Source organism: Nomascus leucogenys, chromosome 15 (assembly GCF_006542625.1).
Source record: "Nomascus leucogenys isolate Asia chromosome 15, Asia_NLE_v1, whole genome shotgun sequence".
NCBI classification, from domain to species: Eukaryota; Metazoa; Chordata; class Mammalia; order Primates; family Hylobatidae; genus Nomascus; species Nomascus leucogenys.
Genome location: NC_044395.1, coordinates 70,252,702 through 70,269,011, shown reverse-complemented (window position 1 = coordinate 70,269,011; position 16,310 = coordinate 70,252,702). Strand labels below are relative to the sequence as shown.

At 40.1% G+C, this 16,310-nt stretch overlaps 1 protein-coding gene and 1 non-coding gene across 2 annotated transcripts in view; both read right to left on the bottom strand.

Moving 5' to 3' along the window:
• IPO7 (importin 7) overlaps nt 1–16,310 on the bottom strand; it is a 64,109-nt gene that overhangs the window by 7,785 nt on the left and 40,014 nt on the right. Inside the window, exons 11-22 of the mRNA XM_003254925.3 lie at nt 15,368–15,444; nt 15,092–15,208; nt 12,068–12,157; nt 11,501–11,666; nt 10,854–11,014; nt 9,681–9,809; nt 7,033–7,099; nt 6,823–6,948; nt 5,652–5,749; nt 3,999–4,094; nt 2,370–2,590; nt 2,062–2,267 (exon numbers count right to left, since the gene is read on the bottom strand). Coding sequence (XP_003254973.1) covers nt 2,062–2,267; nt 2,370–2,590; nt 3,999–4,094; nt 5,652–5,749; nt 6,823–6,948; nt 7,033–7,099; nt 9,681–9,809; nt 10,854–11,014; nt 11,501–11,666; nt 12,068–12,157; nt 15,092–15,208; nt 15,368–15,444 — 1,554 coding nt within the window. The remainder of the gene's footprint in view (nt 1–2,061; nt 2,268–2,369; nt 2,591–3,998; nt 4,095–5,651; nt 5,750–6,822; nt 6,949–7,032; nt 7,100–9,680; nt 9,810–10,853; nt 11,015–11,500; nt 11,667–12,067; nt 12,158–15,091; nt 15,209–15,367; nt 15,445–16,310) is intronic.
• On the bottom strand, nt 11,743–11,924 carry LOC115830539. Its single transcript, XR_004026089.1, has one exon. It is a non-coding gene; the product is annotated as a small nucleolar RNA SNORA23 (small nucleolar RNA).

Here is a 16,310-nt window from a genome sequence, read left to right as displayed (position 1 = left end):
TTTGTTACTCAACAAATTGACAATCATCTCAATCACTGTCAGTAAATTCCAAGTCACAAGTGACAAGAGAGAGCTCCAGGAATTGGTGTTTAAATACATGTTCAACAATGAATAGAAATGAAAATTCCCATAGGAGTCCAATAAAACCAACCTTGATTTAATGTGTTCTTAATACTAGACATCTGAAAAAGGACTGCACAGTATGAACACACTACCATTACACCCACCAAACCTTTTGTAAGATTTTTTTTTAAAGGCTGGCTAAGTTAGTAAATGATAAAAGACAAAAATAGCAATAGATATCTTATGTTGAAACCCTTACAATAATTTCTCTTAATATTTTATCAATTTATACACTGATAGTGTACAGTCTTATAGATAAAATCTATTTATCAACATTTAATTAACATAATGTTATAGTGCAGGTATGCTTAGGTTTTAGAATAGATGATAGGATGGATGTCTCTAATAAATTTAGTCAACATTAACACCATAAATCTTTAAAAGCTTAAAAATAAAATGAAAACCCCATAAATCGCTGGGCACGGTGGCTCACGCCTGTAATCCCAGCACTTTAGGAGGCCGAGGCAGGCAGATCACGAGGTCAGGAGATTGAGACCACCTTGGCCAACATGGTGAAACCCCATCTCTACTAAAAATACAAAAATTAGCTGGGTGTGGTGGCACACGCCTGTAATCCCAGCTACTTGGGAGGCTGAGGCAGGAGAATCACTTGGACCCGGGAGTCAGAGGTTGCAGTGAGCCAAGATTGCCACTGCACTCCAGCTTGGCGACAGAACGAGACTCTGTCTCAACAACAACAACAACAACAACAACAACAACAACAAAAACCCATAAATCTTGTAATAGTAACTATAATGATATGTGTACCTTTGTTAATACTGTTAATTCGGTGCCATCTGCCAAGCATTATTTAAGCGTCAAGGATTCTCTCACGTAATCCCCACAACTTTTTTTAAAGAAATGGGGTTTCACGGATCGGTGCAGTGGCTCACGCCTGTAATTCCAGCACTTTGGGAGGCCCAGGAGGGTGGATCATCTGAGGTCAGGAGTTCGAGACCAGCCTGGCCAACATGGTGAAATCCCGTCTCTACTAAAAATACAAAAATAAGCTGGGCATGGTGGTATGTGCCTATAATCCCAGCTATTTGGGGGGCTGAGGCAGGAGAATCGCTTGAACCCGGGAGGCAGATGTTGCAGTGAGCCAAGATCACGCCATTGCACTCCAGCCTGGGCAACAGGAGCAAAACTCCGTCTCCAAAGAAAAAAAAAACAAAACTGGGGTTTCACTATGTTGCCCAGGCTGGAATCAAACTCCTGGGCTCAAGCGAATCTGATACCTCAGACTTCCAAGTGGCTGGGACTATAGGCTAATGCCACCATATAAAAAAGGGAGCTATAATCTCTCGCTCTTAAGTGGACTCAGCACTTCATGTCAACTCTATTATTATATACATAATTATTTGGCTTTGTAATACTTTCCCACAGTCAGATAGAAAACTTTTGAAGAACTCCATGACATCTCATTCATCTTTGTATCTACAGTGCTGAGAATGTGTAAAATGAACAAATCTTTGTTTGGTTGCATACTATAATGATTTGAACTGTTCTACATGTTGGTGATACAGCTGAAGTTGTATCATATATATATATATATATATATTTTTTTTTTTTTTTTTTTTTTTTTTTTTTTTTTAATCTGAGATGGAGTCTCACTCTGTTACCCAGGCTGGAGTGCAGTGATGCAATCTTGGCTCACTGCAACCTCCGCTCCATGGGTTCAAGCGATTCTCCTGCTTCAGCCTCCCAAGTAGCTGGGACTACAAGTACCCACCACTACACCCAGCTAATTTTTGTATTTTTAGTAGAGGCGAGGTTTCACCATACTGGCCAGGCTGGTCTCGAACTCCTTACCTTGTGATCCACCTGCCTCAGCCTCCCAAAGTGCTGGGATTACAGGCGTGAGCCACTGCGCCCGGCCCAGTGCAGTAATATTTCTAAGTAGATAAGTTTTTTCTTCTTCCATTGAAAATCCCTTACCAGTTTCATCGTCATCCTCAGCTTCATCATCATCATCACTGTCATTCTCGTGTTCTGCATGACAGGCATATGCTCTTTTCAATCCATTAAATAAAAGGATAAAAGCTGGCAAAATCTGTCCAGAAACCTGATTTAAAACTTGGGGTATCTGTTCCATATCAATAAGAGCACAGAGTCCGAGAACACACATCTTTCTGTCATGAAGCCTAAAAAAATAAATAAATAAATAAATAAATTCTGTTTTCTTTTTTTAAATAAGCAGAGTTCCTCCCAAAGCAAATGTAGTAAAATTACAATACGTCACTTACCCCAAGAAACAGTCAACATCATTAAGCCATTGTGTAATAAAATGATTTGTAACTGGTTCAACATTATTAGGGAAGCGAAGATTTTCTAAGGTATTGAGTAGTAGGTGTGGATTATAATACAAAGCTGCAATTGCAACTTGCAGACACATAGTTCGAAGTTCACTTGTCTTAACCTCTCTTGTCAGTCTTTCTAAGGCTGCTTCCACAAATAAGGGAATGCACTACAAAAAAAGATAGCAAGATATTCTGAGACTATAATTAATAGCATGTAAACATTCTAAAAATATTAACTTCTTTGTTGCCTCAATTAACCCTGTTGTAGCATTAGATGACCAATATTTACTGCTGAGGCACTGCACTGGGAAATCTAATTTTAGAGAAAGTCTAGTAGTCTTCATGGAGCTATTAAAAGCTCACGACGGGCCGGGAGTGGTGGCTCACGCCTGTAATCCCAGCACTTTGGGAGGCCGAGGCAGGCAGATCACGAGGTCAGGAGATCAAGACCATCCTGACTAACACAGTGAAACCCCGTCTCTACTAAAAATACAAAAAACTAGCCGGGCGTGGTGGCCGGTGCCTGTAGTCCCAGCTACTTGGGAGGCTGAGGAGGCAGAATGGCGTGAACCCGGGAGGCAGAGGCAGTGAGCCGAGATCACACCACTGCACTCCAGCCTGGGCAACAGAGCGAGACTCTGTCTCAAAAAACTATATAAAGTAAATAAATAAATAAATAAAAGCTCACGACAATATCAATGATGGCTTCACAATGTTCCTATTAAAATTGACCATGGGCCAGGTGATGTGGCTCATGCCTGTAATCCCAGCACTTTGGGAGTCTGAGGTGGGCAGAACACTTGAGGTCAGGAGTTTGAGACCAGCCTGGTCAAAATGGCGAAACTCCATCTCTACTAAAAATATAAAAAATTAGCCTGGTGTGGTGGCAGATGCCTGTTAATCCCAGCTACTCTGGAGGCTGAGGCAGAGAACTGCTTGAACCTGGGAGGCAGAGGTTGCAGTGAGCTGAGATTGCGCGACTGCACTCCAGCCTAGGCGACAGGGTGAGACAGTGTCTCAAAAAAAAAAAAAAAAAAAAAAAAAAATTATATATATATATATAAAAAATTAGGCAGCTGGGGTGGTGTGTGCCTGTAATCCCAGCTACTTGGGAGGCTGAGGCAGAACTGATTGAATCTGGTTTCAGTGAGCAGAGAATGTGCCACTGCACTCCAGCCTGGGCAACAGACTCTGACTCAAAATGACTCAAAAAAAAAAAAACAAAAAAACAAACAAACAAACAAACAAACAAACAAAAAAAAACAAAAACCAAACAAACAAACAAAAAAACAAAAAACACTGACCATGGATATTTAATTACTAAAGCTATCTAAAAAATCTTAAGCCAAAGTTTACCTTTCATGATAACAAAGTAGCCATAAAACTTAGTCCAATTCCTATACATTAAACATATGATCATTACATATTAAATTTTAAACTACAAATATTAGTCGTCCAGATGTCTCAATAAACAAAAACATACAGAATATGCAACAAATGACAAAAAATGAAGAAAGAAAGTGGAAGGAAAAGATTACCCCTCTGAACTACAAATCCATTATTAGCCTCACTGACCTGGTCAATGCCACGCCCTTTGCACTGCAGAATGATGACCTCTAACAATTTTGCTGCATGACATTCTGCATCTTCTCCTGCAACTCCTGTAAGAACCTGATCAAAATAGAATATAAATTGCAGTAAGGTTTTATCCTTTAAATCAGATATCTAAATCAAGGAAATAATTTCCTACACTGTGTACAGGCTCTGAGTATTACTTGAGGTACCCTAATTAATACGAATAACTGCAAAGTTCATTGCACAGATGAAAGACTAAAGGATCTGGATAGCTGTGAGGATCTGGAACTGTCTGCCTCCTATCTTTCATAGTCTAGCCCTCTGGCATCTTGGTCTTTGTGATCAAAGTACCTATCCTGTAGTGCCATTCTGGATTACAGCAAGTTGACAACCACAAACTTCTCATACACAGGTGGTAGCTAAAACACCTAACCTTTCTCATGTAGAGAACTACAAAAAGCTAAGATGTTGACATTTCTAGGAAACCCTTTTCTCTTTAAAAAAGAAAACAACAATAACAAAAAAAACCAGTAGGGGAGGGAGGAATGGAGGGAGGAAGAGGCAGCCTGTTGAGGGCAAATGTTGCCCTATAAACTCCAGACAAGAAATGAACATGGCCTTGAAGGCTAGTGAAAACTAGATGAGTATAAACGTATGAATAAGTGTGGAGGAGGCCGGGCGCGGTGGCTCACGCTTGTAATCCCAGCACTTTGGGAGGCCGAGGCGGGCAGATCACGAGGTCAGGAGATCGAGACCACGGTGAAACCCCGTCTCTACTAAAAATACAAAAAATTAGCTGGGCGTGGTGGCGGGCGCCTGTAGTCCCAGCTACTCGGAGAGGCTGAGGCAGGAGAATGGCGTGAACCCGGGAGGTGGAGCTTGCAGTGAGCCGAGATCACGCCACTGCACTCCAGCCTGGGCGACAGAGCGAGACTCTGTCTCAAAAAAACAAACAAAAAACAAACAAACAAACAAACAAAAAAAGTGTGGAGGAACAGAAATGTAGATAGTATAGGTATATCTTTGCTCCCAGAATATTAATATAAATAATATAATTGGCAGTAAACAATGACTAACATAACTAGATGATTATGTGTGACTTTGTGTTCAGAAGGGAAAGAGGTGAGTGAAAGAAATCTAAAAACTTCATGGAGCAAATCATTTTCTAACGACTTATAACAGACACTGCTAGAAATTAAAATGCTACCAATTACACTGACTTTGATATTGATGGACCCCAGTATATTTGTTTCCCCAACCAAACAAAAGGGGGACATTCATTCCCTATTGCTTGTTGTAAACCTACAGCTGCTAACCTTTTCCTTTATAAAACATCTCTATCCATTCCTAATCCTTTCAAAAATCTCTCAAGTTCTTGACTCCTTCTTTTGATTCCATAACACTATGTTAGTTAAAATCCGGGCATTCTAAAATTCAAAAACAAATTCCAAGTGTCAGAGGGCACACAAAAGACATCTATTTATCAAAGCTGTGGCATCTAAGGACCAATGACTTTTAACTTTTAAAGCCCTTAATTCTGTCAGATCCATGTTTACATGTTTATTACTACAATGTGGTATCACGTGAGTTTTCACAATTTCATACATTTTATAGCAGAAGCCTCATGAAATCTGATATATAAAAATGACCTACCTTTTTGCACATACTGTATATCATTTCAAGATACTTGGTGTCAGACAGAAGTGTGTCTGTATCAACTGTTACATAATTATGAAGGAGGGGCATCATATCTGTATTAATAAAAAACATCAGTTACACATCTTTAGTAATAAAAATGTTTTCTTTGCTTTTGAAAAATTTCCTTAGAAAAAGGCAAATCTATGAGATCATTTTGTCTCTAACATTCACCTTTTTCGTGGGGGACGGGGGGACACTCTCACTCTGTTGCCCAGGATGGAGTGCAGTGGTGTGACTAAAACTCACTGTAACACCAAAATCCTGGACTCAGGTGATCCTCCCACCTCAGCCTCCCAGGTAGCTGGGACTATAGGCACACTCCACCTCGCCTGATTAATTTTTAAAAGTTTTTTTTAGAGACAGGGTCTAATAGCCCAGGCTGGTTGAGAATTCCCGGACTGAAGTGCTTTCCCACCTTCCCAAAGTGCTAGGATTACAGGCGTGATCCACTAAGCCTGGCCTTAACATTCAGTTTTAATTAAAACATATTCATTTATAATTAAATGCAGAAACGAACCTATTATTAACGTGATTTTCTTTGTACTTAAACATAAAAATTACAGACACATTTTTACATTTATATGGAGAAGATTACGAGGGGGTGTGTGGGTATGTATGTGTGTTAACAAAGAATAAACCTAAAATAACTAAATTATATAGCAGAAATCAATACCATGCATCACCACTGAGCATTAACTTCTACTGATAATTGTTCCGAACAGTGAAGCAGTCTGGACATTCAAAAGTGTATGTTCAGGCCAGGCACACTGGCTCATGCCTGTAATCCCAGCACTTTGGGAGGCTGAGGCGGGCAGATCACCTCAGGTCGGGAGTTCGAGACCAGCCTGACCAACATGGAGAAACTCTCTCTCTAAAAATACAAAATCAGCCGGGCATGGTGGCGCATGCCTGTAATCCCAGCTATTTGGGAGGCTGAGGCAGGAGAATCACTTGAACCCAGGAGGCGTAGGTTGCGGTGAGCCGAGATCGTGCCATTGCACTCCAGCCGGGACAACAAGAGCGAAATTCCGACTCAAAAAAAAAAAAAAGTGTATGTTCAAATGATAAGCTACAAATAAATCAAAGCAGGGAAAACCCTCAGTATTTCCATGCTGTTTTGACTCACCTGTAAAGTAATCAAAGCCATCTTGCTGAAAGACTTCAAATACAAGGGGTAGTAGCTGCCACATCTGTGGAGACACTTGTTGACATGTCAAACTGTGCGCTAAAGAGAAGATCTCCTCATAGAATTCTAAAAGAGAATACTAAGTCATTAGGAAAATGCTTGCTCATGTGAAATAGCACTAAATTCTTAGCACAATCAGAGGTATAATACCTAAGACATGCTGTTGTAAAACAGTACCAATGACCTGTAAGCAGATTCCCTCAAGCTGTTGGGTTATCTAAAAGAGAAGAAAAAAAATCATATGCAGTTACAGCCCACTAAGTGACTTAGTAAGATAACGCATAACTCAGTACACTTAAATATAAAGTCGATATTGTGAAAAAAATAAGTCTTTGTTTTAAAATGACTTACACATTATGAAATTGTGATCTCAGATAAAAATAGAATGAAATACCATTACAATGAGAAAAACAAAAGGAATGGCTAGCTTAATTTGCCTAAAAAGGAAAAAACATTCTTGAAAAATGCAAACAACTATGAAAATAAAGGAGTTGGCCGGGCGCAGTGGCTCACGCCTGTAATCCCAGCACTTTGGGAAGCCAGGGCGGGTGGATCACCTGAGGTCAGGAGTTTGCAACCAGCCTGGCCAGCATGGTGAAACCCCGTCTCTACTAAAAATACAAAAAATTAGCCAGGCATGGTGGCGGGTGCCTGTAATCCCAGCTACTTGGGAGGCTGAGGCAGGAGAATTGCTTGAACCCAGGAGGTGGAGGTTGCAGTGAGCCGAGCACCACTGCAGTCCAGCCTGGGCAACAAGAACAAAACTCCATCTCAAAAAAAACAAAAAACAAACAAAAAAAACAACCATTCGGAAGATAGCCCATCTATTATGTGCAAATAGAGATTAATTCAGCTCAATGTAATTGAAAAGTCACTGTCAATGACTTACAGAGAAATTATCCAAAAGAAGGCATTATTGCTACGAATCTCAATAATCCTTAAGTCACCTTAGTTTTTCAAATTTTATTAGATATAGTGAACCATGGAATGTGAACTCAGCCCCCAACTCAAGACTGACAGGAAATACAAATTCCTCTATAATTGTCTAGATAGTCCTAAATTAGATCCCAAATCCCTGAGGGCCATAAGAATGTTAAGGCGAGGAAGGGTAAAATAATATCCACTAATCAGATATAAAAGAAAGACATCCATTTCAAATACACAGAACTTAATACATTTACAACTCCTAAAATAGAATAAACAATTCATCTGTTAAAACATAAAGCACCTATAGGATTGGTCATGGCTTCTGCTTATATTCAATTATAAGGCAGAATACAAAAACAGTTTACGTGGCTGGCGTGGTGGCTCACACCTGTAATTTCTGCACTCTGGGAGGTTGAGGGAGGCGGATCACTTGAGGTCAGGAGTTCCAGACCTGCCTGCCAACATGGTGAAACTCTGTCTCTACTAAAAATAGAAAAATTAGCTGGGCGTGGTGGTGTGCGCCTGTACTCCCAGTTACTCAGGAGGCTGAGACAGGAGAATCACTTGAACCTGGGAGGCAGAGGTTGCGGTGAGCCAAGATGGTGCCACTGCACTCCTGCCTAGGCAACAAAGGGAGACTCTGTCTCAAAAAAAAAAGTTTAGTGAAAAACCTCATGCTGCAAAAGGCAACTTGCAGATAATCTGAAAACATGTAATTTATGGATAAGACATACATTACAAACATCTGCATTGGAATTATAAACATCAAATTCATGACAGTGTTACTTCTATGGGAAGAAAGGAAGTAGGGAAAAGGGGTTAGGAAGTGGTCCCCTGAGGGCTTTCAATTGCATCTATCTGAAATTGTTTTCTCTCTCTCTCTTTCTTTCTTTTCTGACACAGTGTCTCGCTCTGTCGCCCAGGCTGGAGTGCAGTGGTGTAATCTTGGCTCACTGCAGCCTCTGCTTCTCGGGTTCAAGTGATTCTCCTGCCTCAGCCTCCCAAGTAGCTGGGATTACAGGCGCCCGCCACCACGCCCAGCTAATTTTTGTATTTTTAGTAGAGACAGGGGTTTCATCACGTTGGCTAGGCTGGTCTTGAACTCCTGACCTCAGGTGATCTGCCCACCTCGGCCTCTCAAAGTGCTGGGATTACAGGCATGAGCCACTGTGCCCGGCCGCCCAGTAATGGATTTTTAAAAAAATGGAATTATTTAAAACATACAGAAAAGAGTAAATAACAAGAAAACTATAACCAAAACTTCTTGATCACCTAAACTTTATTACATTTTTAACACTTAGAATATTTCCATTATATTAAGAAAAACAATTTCAGGGCCAGGTGCAGTGACCATTGCAATCCAGCCTGGGCGACAGCGAGACTCCATCTCAAAAAAGAAAAAAAAATCCATTATTACAATTCTTACTTTTCCAAAATACAACTAGAAAAGAAGAAAACTAGGAAGATGGTAGTGATGGTTGCATAACAATGTGAATATACTTAATATTAGTGAATTATATACTTAAAAATGGTTAGGATTGTAAATTTTATGCTATGTGTATTTCACCAAAATTTTTCAAAGAAAAAGAAAACTAAGAAAAAATGTTTTTTTTCCTCCTGGAACCACCATATTTCTGGATCTGCGAAAACACAACAAGGAGCCAAAATCCTGAGCCCTAAGATGGTAAAACAAATACCTGCTTCCTATTCCTTCTACTAATACTTTAGAACTTAAAATATAATGTACCAATCTTATCTTTATAAAAGGGAAAATGGCAAAAACATGGTACATGAGATGCCAGAGAGATATTAGAGCCCTCTAAAAAGCATAAAATGGCTTGAAAAACTGCAACACTAGATCATCTTCTTACCTCTTTATGATCTTCAACTACACTAAGAAGTGTATCAATTGTATTCAGAATTCCCATCGCAGTAACTGCTTTGTCATCACTACCTTCTTCATCTGGCCCCGTCTGGATTACTTGGTTAAATGTCATTGCCTAGATTCAAGAGAATATAACTCAAGTTTGTCACTGAGGCATTATAAATATGTTTTGGTCTAAGACTTTTAATTCTTAGAACATTCTCATTGGAATACCACAACAAATTAATGTCTCCAAATTGATTAATGATAATAAAGAGCTTAAGCTCCATAATCAAATAGTCTACTCATTGGGTGACCTTAAACAAGCTACTTGACTTCTCTTGACCTTTTCTGCATGCCACTTTGGGGATTTCATAGACACTGTATGAGGACTAAATGAGGCAAGGTATAAAAAGTACTTAATATTATGAATAGTTTTCATTACTATTACTGGTTAACACTTGACAATGTCCAAATAAAACTATATTTAATCATCAAGGGGGTCACTGATTTATGTTTTGTAAAATTCAATCGATTATTTTGAGCATTCCAGGCCACTACACAGATACTCATGCTGCAGCCTGAGGTAGTAGTTAAGAACAAGTACCATGAAGGCCCATGTATAAATCCCAACCCCATCCTGCCTAGCTTAGGCAATTAACCATTTTATACCTCACATTTTCTCTGTAAAACAGGAATAATTCTGACACACAATTGTGTTAGAATTAAGTAAGTTAAGTATCTGTCAAGGGCTTTATGTGCTACACAGTAATGTCTGTGAAATATCTGCTATAAAGGCAGGGGTCCCCAGTCTCCAGGCAGTGGACTGGTACCGGTCCATGGCCTGTTAGGACCAGTAGATAAGTGGTAGGTGAGTGAGCTTTACTCCCAGAAATTCTCACAGGAGCGTGAATCCTACTATGAAATGTGCATTCAAGGATCTAGGTTGCACACTCCTTATGAAAAACCATTGCCTGCCTGATGATAAGAGGTGGAACAGTTTCATCCCAAAGCCATCTCCCCCGGACCATCTGTGGAAAAATTATCTTCCATGAAACCGATCCCAGGTGCCAAAAAGGTTGACTGCTATAAGGTAAGGCAAGCCACTTGTGACACAACCTGGAACATACTGAGAGCTACATTAAAATGCTTGCAAATATGGTAGGTTCAAACAACATACCAAATGTTGTGTCATTTCTACTGCAATAGGAGTAACTTCTTCACTATATTCACAGATCATTTTCTGAATTACATTGGTAAGGTCATCATTTTCTGTTTCTCTTATAATATGAAGAAGAGCCTGCATTACAGGTCTGATGAATGGTGTGATGTATTCTTTAGCTGTAAGAGAAAGAGTAAAAAACTTGCGTAAAACCCCTAAAACTTCTTAAAACCTGATATAACAAATATCAATGAGTTTTTGTAAAAAGTACTTTCACATAAAAAGGAAGTATGCCAAGTTTCTAGGATTATGGCTTTTTACAATTACTATATACATACATATATATACACACATATTTTATAAGAGGCAGGGTTTTGATCTGTTGCCCAGGCTGGAGATGCAATCATAGCACACTGCAGCCTCGAACTGCCGGGCTCTAGTGATCCTGCTGCCTCAGACTCCCAAGTAGCTGGCACTACAGGTACATGCCACTATGTCCAGTTAATTTAAAAAAATTTTTTTTGTAGAGATGTTTCCCAGGCTGGTCTTGAACACCTGGCTTCAAGTGCTCTTCCCACCTAAGCCTATCGAAGTGCTAAGATTACAGGTGTGACCTACCGCACCTGGCCAACATTCACTTTTCTTGACATACAAAAATCCTTTACCTTTTTCTTGATTGCTGATCAATACTTGAAGGGCAATGGCAGCTTCCACTTTCACAGGCATTTCTCTATCATCAATCAGACATCTTCTTGTTAGCTCTAAGGCAGTTTGAAGGTTCTGATCACTTTTGAACTTCACTTCACAAAAATAGTGAAGTACCCAGCAAGCCTTTTGTAAAAACACAGTGAGTTAGTGTAGATACCTTACCTTAAATTCCCCCAAGCTTATCTCTATTCCCTGAGTTCTGTGTGTGGGAATTTGGAGGCTGGCCAGTGGTAGATGTGTCCAGAGACAACACTAGACCAGTACTATGATCCCAAGTTACTCTTTGGCTGCATGACGTTTGTGTGGATAGCAAGATCTGAATGCAAAACACAGACAGACACTGCTACCAGACACAGATGAAACCTATGCACACATTACAGCAGCCATGTAAAGATTTACATTAAACAGAAACCTAAAATAAAACACAGCCTTCAAAGTGAACATTTAAAAGTTTCAATATAAACGTCCACAGAGTCATTCATTACAAGACAAAAGTATATAAATAATGCAGCTTTAAAACATACCCTTGCTCTCATGTAGCCTAGTTCACTGCTGAAGAGAGGGAATACATGATTCTGCAACATGTATTCCATCTGATCTTTGTAGATCTTTTTCTGTAAATATAAACAACAGTTATTTTGATACAGTTCCAAATATAATCATCTCAATTTCCAAACAGATGTAACACTGTTAAAAATGACTATTAATGTTACATATATTCTCATTCTTTGAACCCCAGAATCCACAACCAATTTTCTTATTCCAGAACTTCACCACCAAAAACCACTAAACATATTTTTACATGTTTTTATATTCCTTGATTAGAAAGCCATTATGCCAAATCTTACCAGAAATAGTGTTTGAATGATGTAAGTTTGGTTAATTTTATCTGTTACTATGCAACTTTTATAATGAAAAAAGTTGTCTGACAAAGTTTCTAGCTGAAAATAACATAACCTGAGAAAAATCCTGCTTTCAAACGAATAAACTGGCTATCTAAAAAGGCACACTCTTTTTTTTTTTCTTTTTTTTGAGACGGAGTCTTGCTCTGTCGCCCAGGCTGCAATGCAGTGGCACAATTTCGGCTCACTGCAACCTCTACCTCTCAGATTCAAGTGATCCTCTAAAAAGGCACTCTCAGTATTCAAGGTGAGTATTTTCTAAGTGCAAAGAAGCTTTGTAGAAGAGTTCCTTAAACTGCACATTAAATCAACATTAAACACATAAGACACTTACATATCAACACTTACATAATCAGACATGACAACTTAAGGTAATGTGAGACCCTAGACTGGGTCATGGAACAGAAAAAAGGACACAGTGGGAAATCTTGTGAAACTTTAAAAAGGTCCATAGATTAGTTGATAGTAGCATACCAAAATCAACTTCATGTTTTTTATAATTTTGCCTACCTATGTACGGTATTACCACTAAGTGAAGCTGAGTGAAAGGTAAGAATAGATAAATTTGAATTTGCCAAGAGAACTCACTAATTCTCAGCCTTCTATGCCACAAATGATTAGAATGTCTTTAATATATACTTTACAAATAAAGAGAAGGACGGGTGAAGAGGTATAGAAAAGATGAAAGATGGCCAGGTGCAGTGGCTCATGCCTGTAATCCCAGCATTTTGGGAGGCCGAGGTGGGTGGATCACCTGAGGTCAGGAATTCGAGACCAGCCTGGCCAAAATGGTGAAACCCCGTCTCTACTGAAAATACAAAAATTAGCTGGTGTGGTGGCAGGTGTCTGCAGTCCCAGCTACTCGGGAGGCTGAGGCAAGAAAATCGCTTGAACTCAGGAGGTAGAGGCTGTAGTGAGCAGACATCACGCCACTGCACTCCAGCCTGTATAACAGAGTGAGACTCCATTTCCAAAAAACGAAAAGATAAAAGATACAATGACTAAATATTCTATGAGTACTTAGTGCCTGGCTTTAGAATGTAAAGATTTCTAACAACTCAATTATAAAAAGACAAATAACCTGATTAAAATGGGCAAGGGCCAGGCACAGTGGCTCACGCCTGTAATCCTGGCACTTTGGGAGGCTGAGGTGGGCAGATCACCTGAAGCCAGGAGTTCGAGACCAGCCTGGCCAACATGGCAAAACCCCATCTCTACTAAAAATACAAAAATTAGGCTGGTGGCAGGCACTTGAGGCATAAGAATCACTTGAACCCGGAAGGTAGAGGTTGCAGTGAGTCGAGATTGCGCCACTGCACTCCAGCATATGGGGAGGGCGTGAAGGCGGAAATCTCAGCTACTTGGGAGGCTGAGGCAGGAGAATCACTTGAATGCGGGAGACTGGTGGCTGCAGCAAGCCAAGATCTCACCACTGCACTCCAGCCTGGGCAACAGAGCAAGACTCCATCTCATAAAATACGAACGAGTAAATAAAATGTGGTATATTAATATAATGAAATATAATTTGGCAACAAAAAGGAAAAAGTACTGAAACATGCTACAACACGGATAATCCTTGAAAACATTACACTAAATGAAAGAAGTCACCCACAAAGAGCTACATATTATATGATTCCATTTATATAAAATGTCCACAAAAAACAAATCCATAGAAAAAATGTGGACTATAGGTAGCCTAGGGTTGGGAGATTTGGGGTGGTATGTGGAGTGACTGCTAATGTATACAGAGTTCCTTCTGGGGGTGATAGTTACACAACTGTGAACAAACTAAAAACCACTGAGTTGTACACTCCATAAGGTGTTATTTTTTATTTTTTTATTTTTTTTTTTGAGACAGAGTCTCTCTCTGTCGCCTGGACTGGAGCGTGGAGTGCAGCAGCATGACCTCGGCTCACTGCAGCCTCTGCCTCCCAAGTTCAAGTGATTCTCCTGCCTCAGCCTCCTAAGTAGCTGGGATTACAGGTGCCTACCACCATGCCTGGCTGATTTTTTTTTTTTGAGACGGAGTCTCACTCTGTCACCCAGGCTGGATTGCAGTGGCGCGATCTCAGCTCACTGCAAACTCTGCGTCCCGGGTTCAAGCCACTCTCCTGCCTCAGCCTCCCGAGTAGCTGGGACTACAGGCGCCAGCCACCATGCCCGGCTAATTTTTTTTTTTTTGTATTTTTAGTAGAGACAGGGTTTCACCGTGTTAGCCAGGATAGTCTCGATCTCCTGACCTCATGATCCGCCCACCTCGGCCTCCCAAAGTGCTGGGATTACAGGCGTGAGCCACCACGCCCAGCTGATTTTTGTATTTTTAGTAGAGATGGGGTTTCACCATGTTGGCCAGGCTGTTCTCCAACTCCTGACCTCAGGTGATCCCCCCGCCCTGGCCTCCCAAATAGCTGGGATTACAGGCATGAGCCACCACACCCAGCCTATTTTTTATTCTTATAGAGATGTGGGTCTCACTATGTTGCCCAGGCTGGTCTCAAACTCCTGGGCTCAGGCAATCTGCCTGCCTCAGCATCCCAAAAGTGCTGGGATTATAGAAGTGAGCCACTGTGCCTGGCTGGCTGTTTATTTTTTAAAACTACTTGCATACATGCACACTCATGCACATACAAACACACTAAAGAATACCTTCAGAAGTATTTCAGCTAAAGAGCCAATCATATGCAGGGCTCCATCTTTTTTTCGAGGGTCAGCATTTGGTTCTGTAAGAATCTGGTAACAAAATCCCATAGTCTTTTGCAGTACCTAGATTAAAAGAGAAAAGTACTGTTATTGAATAGGCCAACAGTCCTTAAAAAACATACTAACAAAATGACTCACATGACTAACATTTAAAACTGAGTGTATAGCTGAATAAATTTTAAATAATATAGCAAAAGTTATCTAAACATTATATAAGCCTACCTCTTTCCTCTTACTACAGGCTGTAAACAAAAGTGTCTGGGCAGCAGTGGTAGGAGAAATGAAATCTTCAAACACATCTAGAGAACAAGTTTAAAATTAAGACAATAAACATTAATTTCTTCACCAAAGCATTAAAAAAATGCTTAATCTTTACATAAGGTATGAAAATGATCCCAGATCCCTTTATAATTTTGCAAAAGCAGAATTCAATGTCTTTTCTGTACAAATTAAATGCTTTTGTTTGTTTTGAGATGGAGTCTCGCTCTGTCACTCAGGCTGGAGTGCATTGGGCGATCTCGGCTCATTGCAACCTCCATCTCCCAGGTTCAAGCAATTCTCCTGCCTCAGTCTCCCAAGTAGCTGGTTTACAGGTGCCTGCCACCACGCCCGGCTAATTTTTGTATTTTTAGTAGAGATGAGGTTTCACTATATTGGCCAGGTTGGTCTCAAACTCCTGACCTCAAACGATCTGCCTGCCTAGGCCTCCCAACATGTTGGGATTTACAGGCCTTAGCCACCGCACCTGGCCTGTGCAAATTAAATGTTAATCCATGAATTCCTCCTAATAGTTTTCATTTTTATTTGTTAACTCAGAACTCGGCAGTTTAAATCGTATGTATGAAACACTACTGATGTGAGAATTTTCATAACAGGGTCACAAAAGTACAAGCTGCAAAAAGCACAAACGACTTGGTAAGAATAAGGACCAATACTCAACATTATTAGCCAAATTACAATTCTTTAGTTCTGTGCAAGGACTTCATATGACTCCAGCTTCCAAGATGTGTTTTCTCATTTCCCACTCATATGATGGCTAACATAAGATCCAAAAGTATAGTTGAGACATTTAGTGTTGAGGTGTAATCTTGAGTATCTAACAGTTTTGGCATTCAGTAATAAAAACTTAACAGTATTGAATTTGTGTCCGCCAAAAATAAGATTA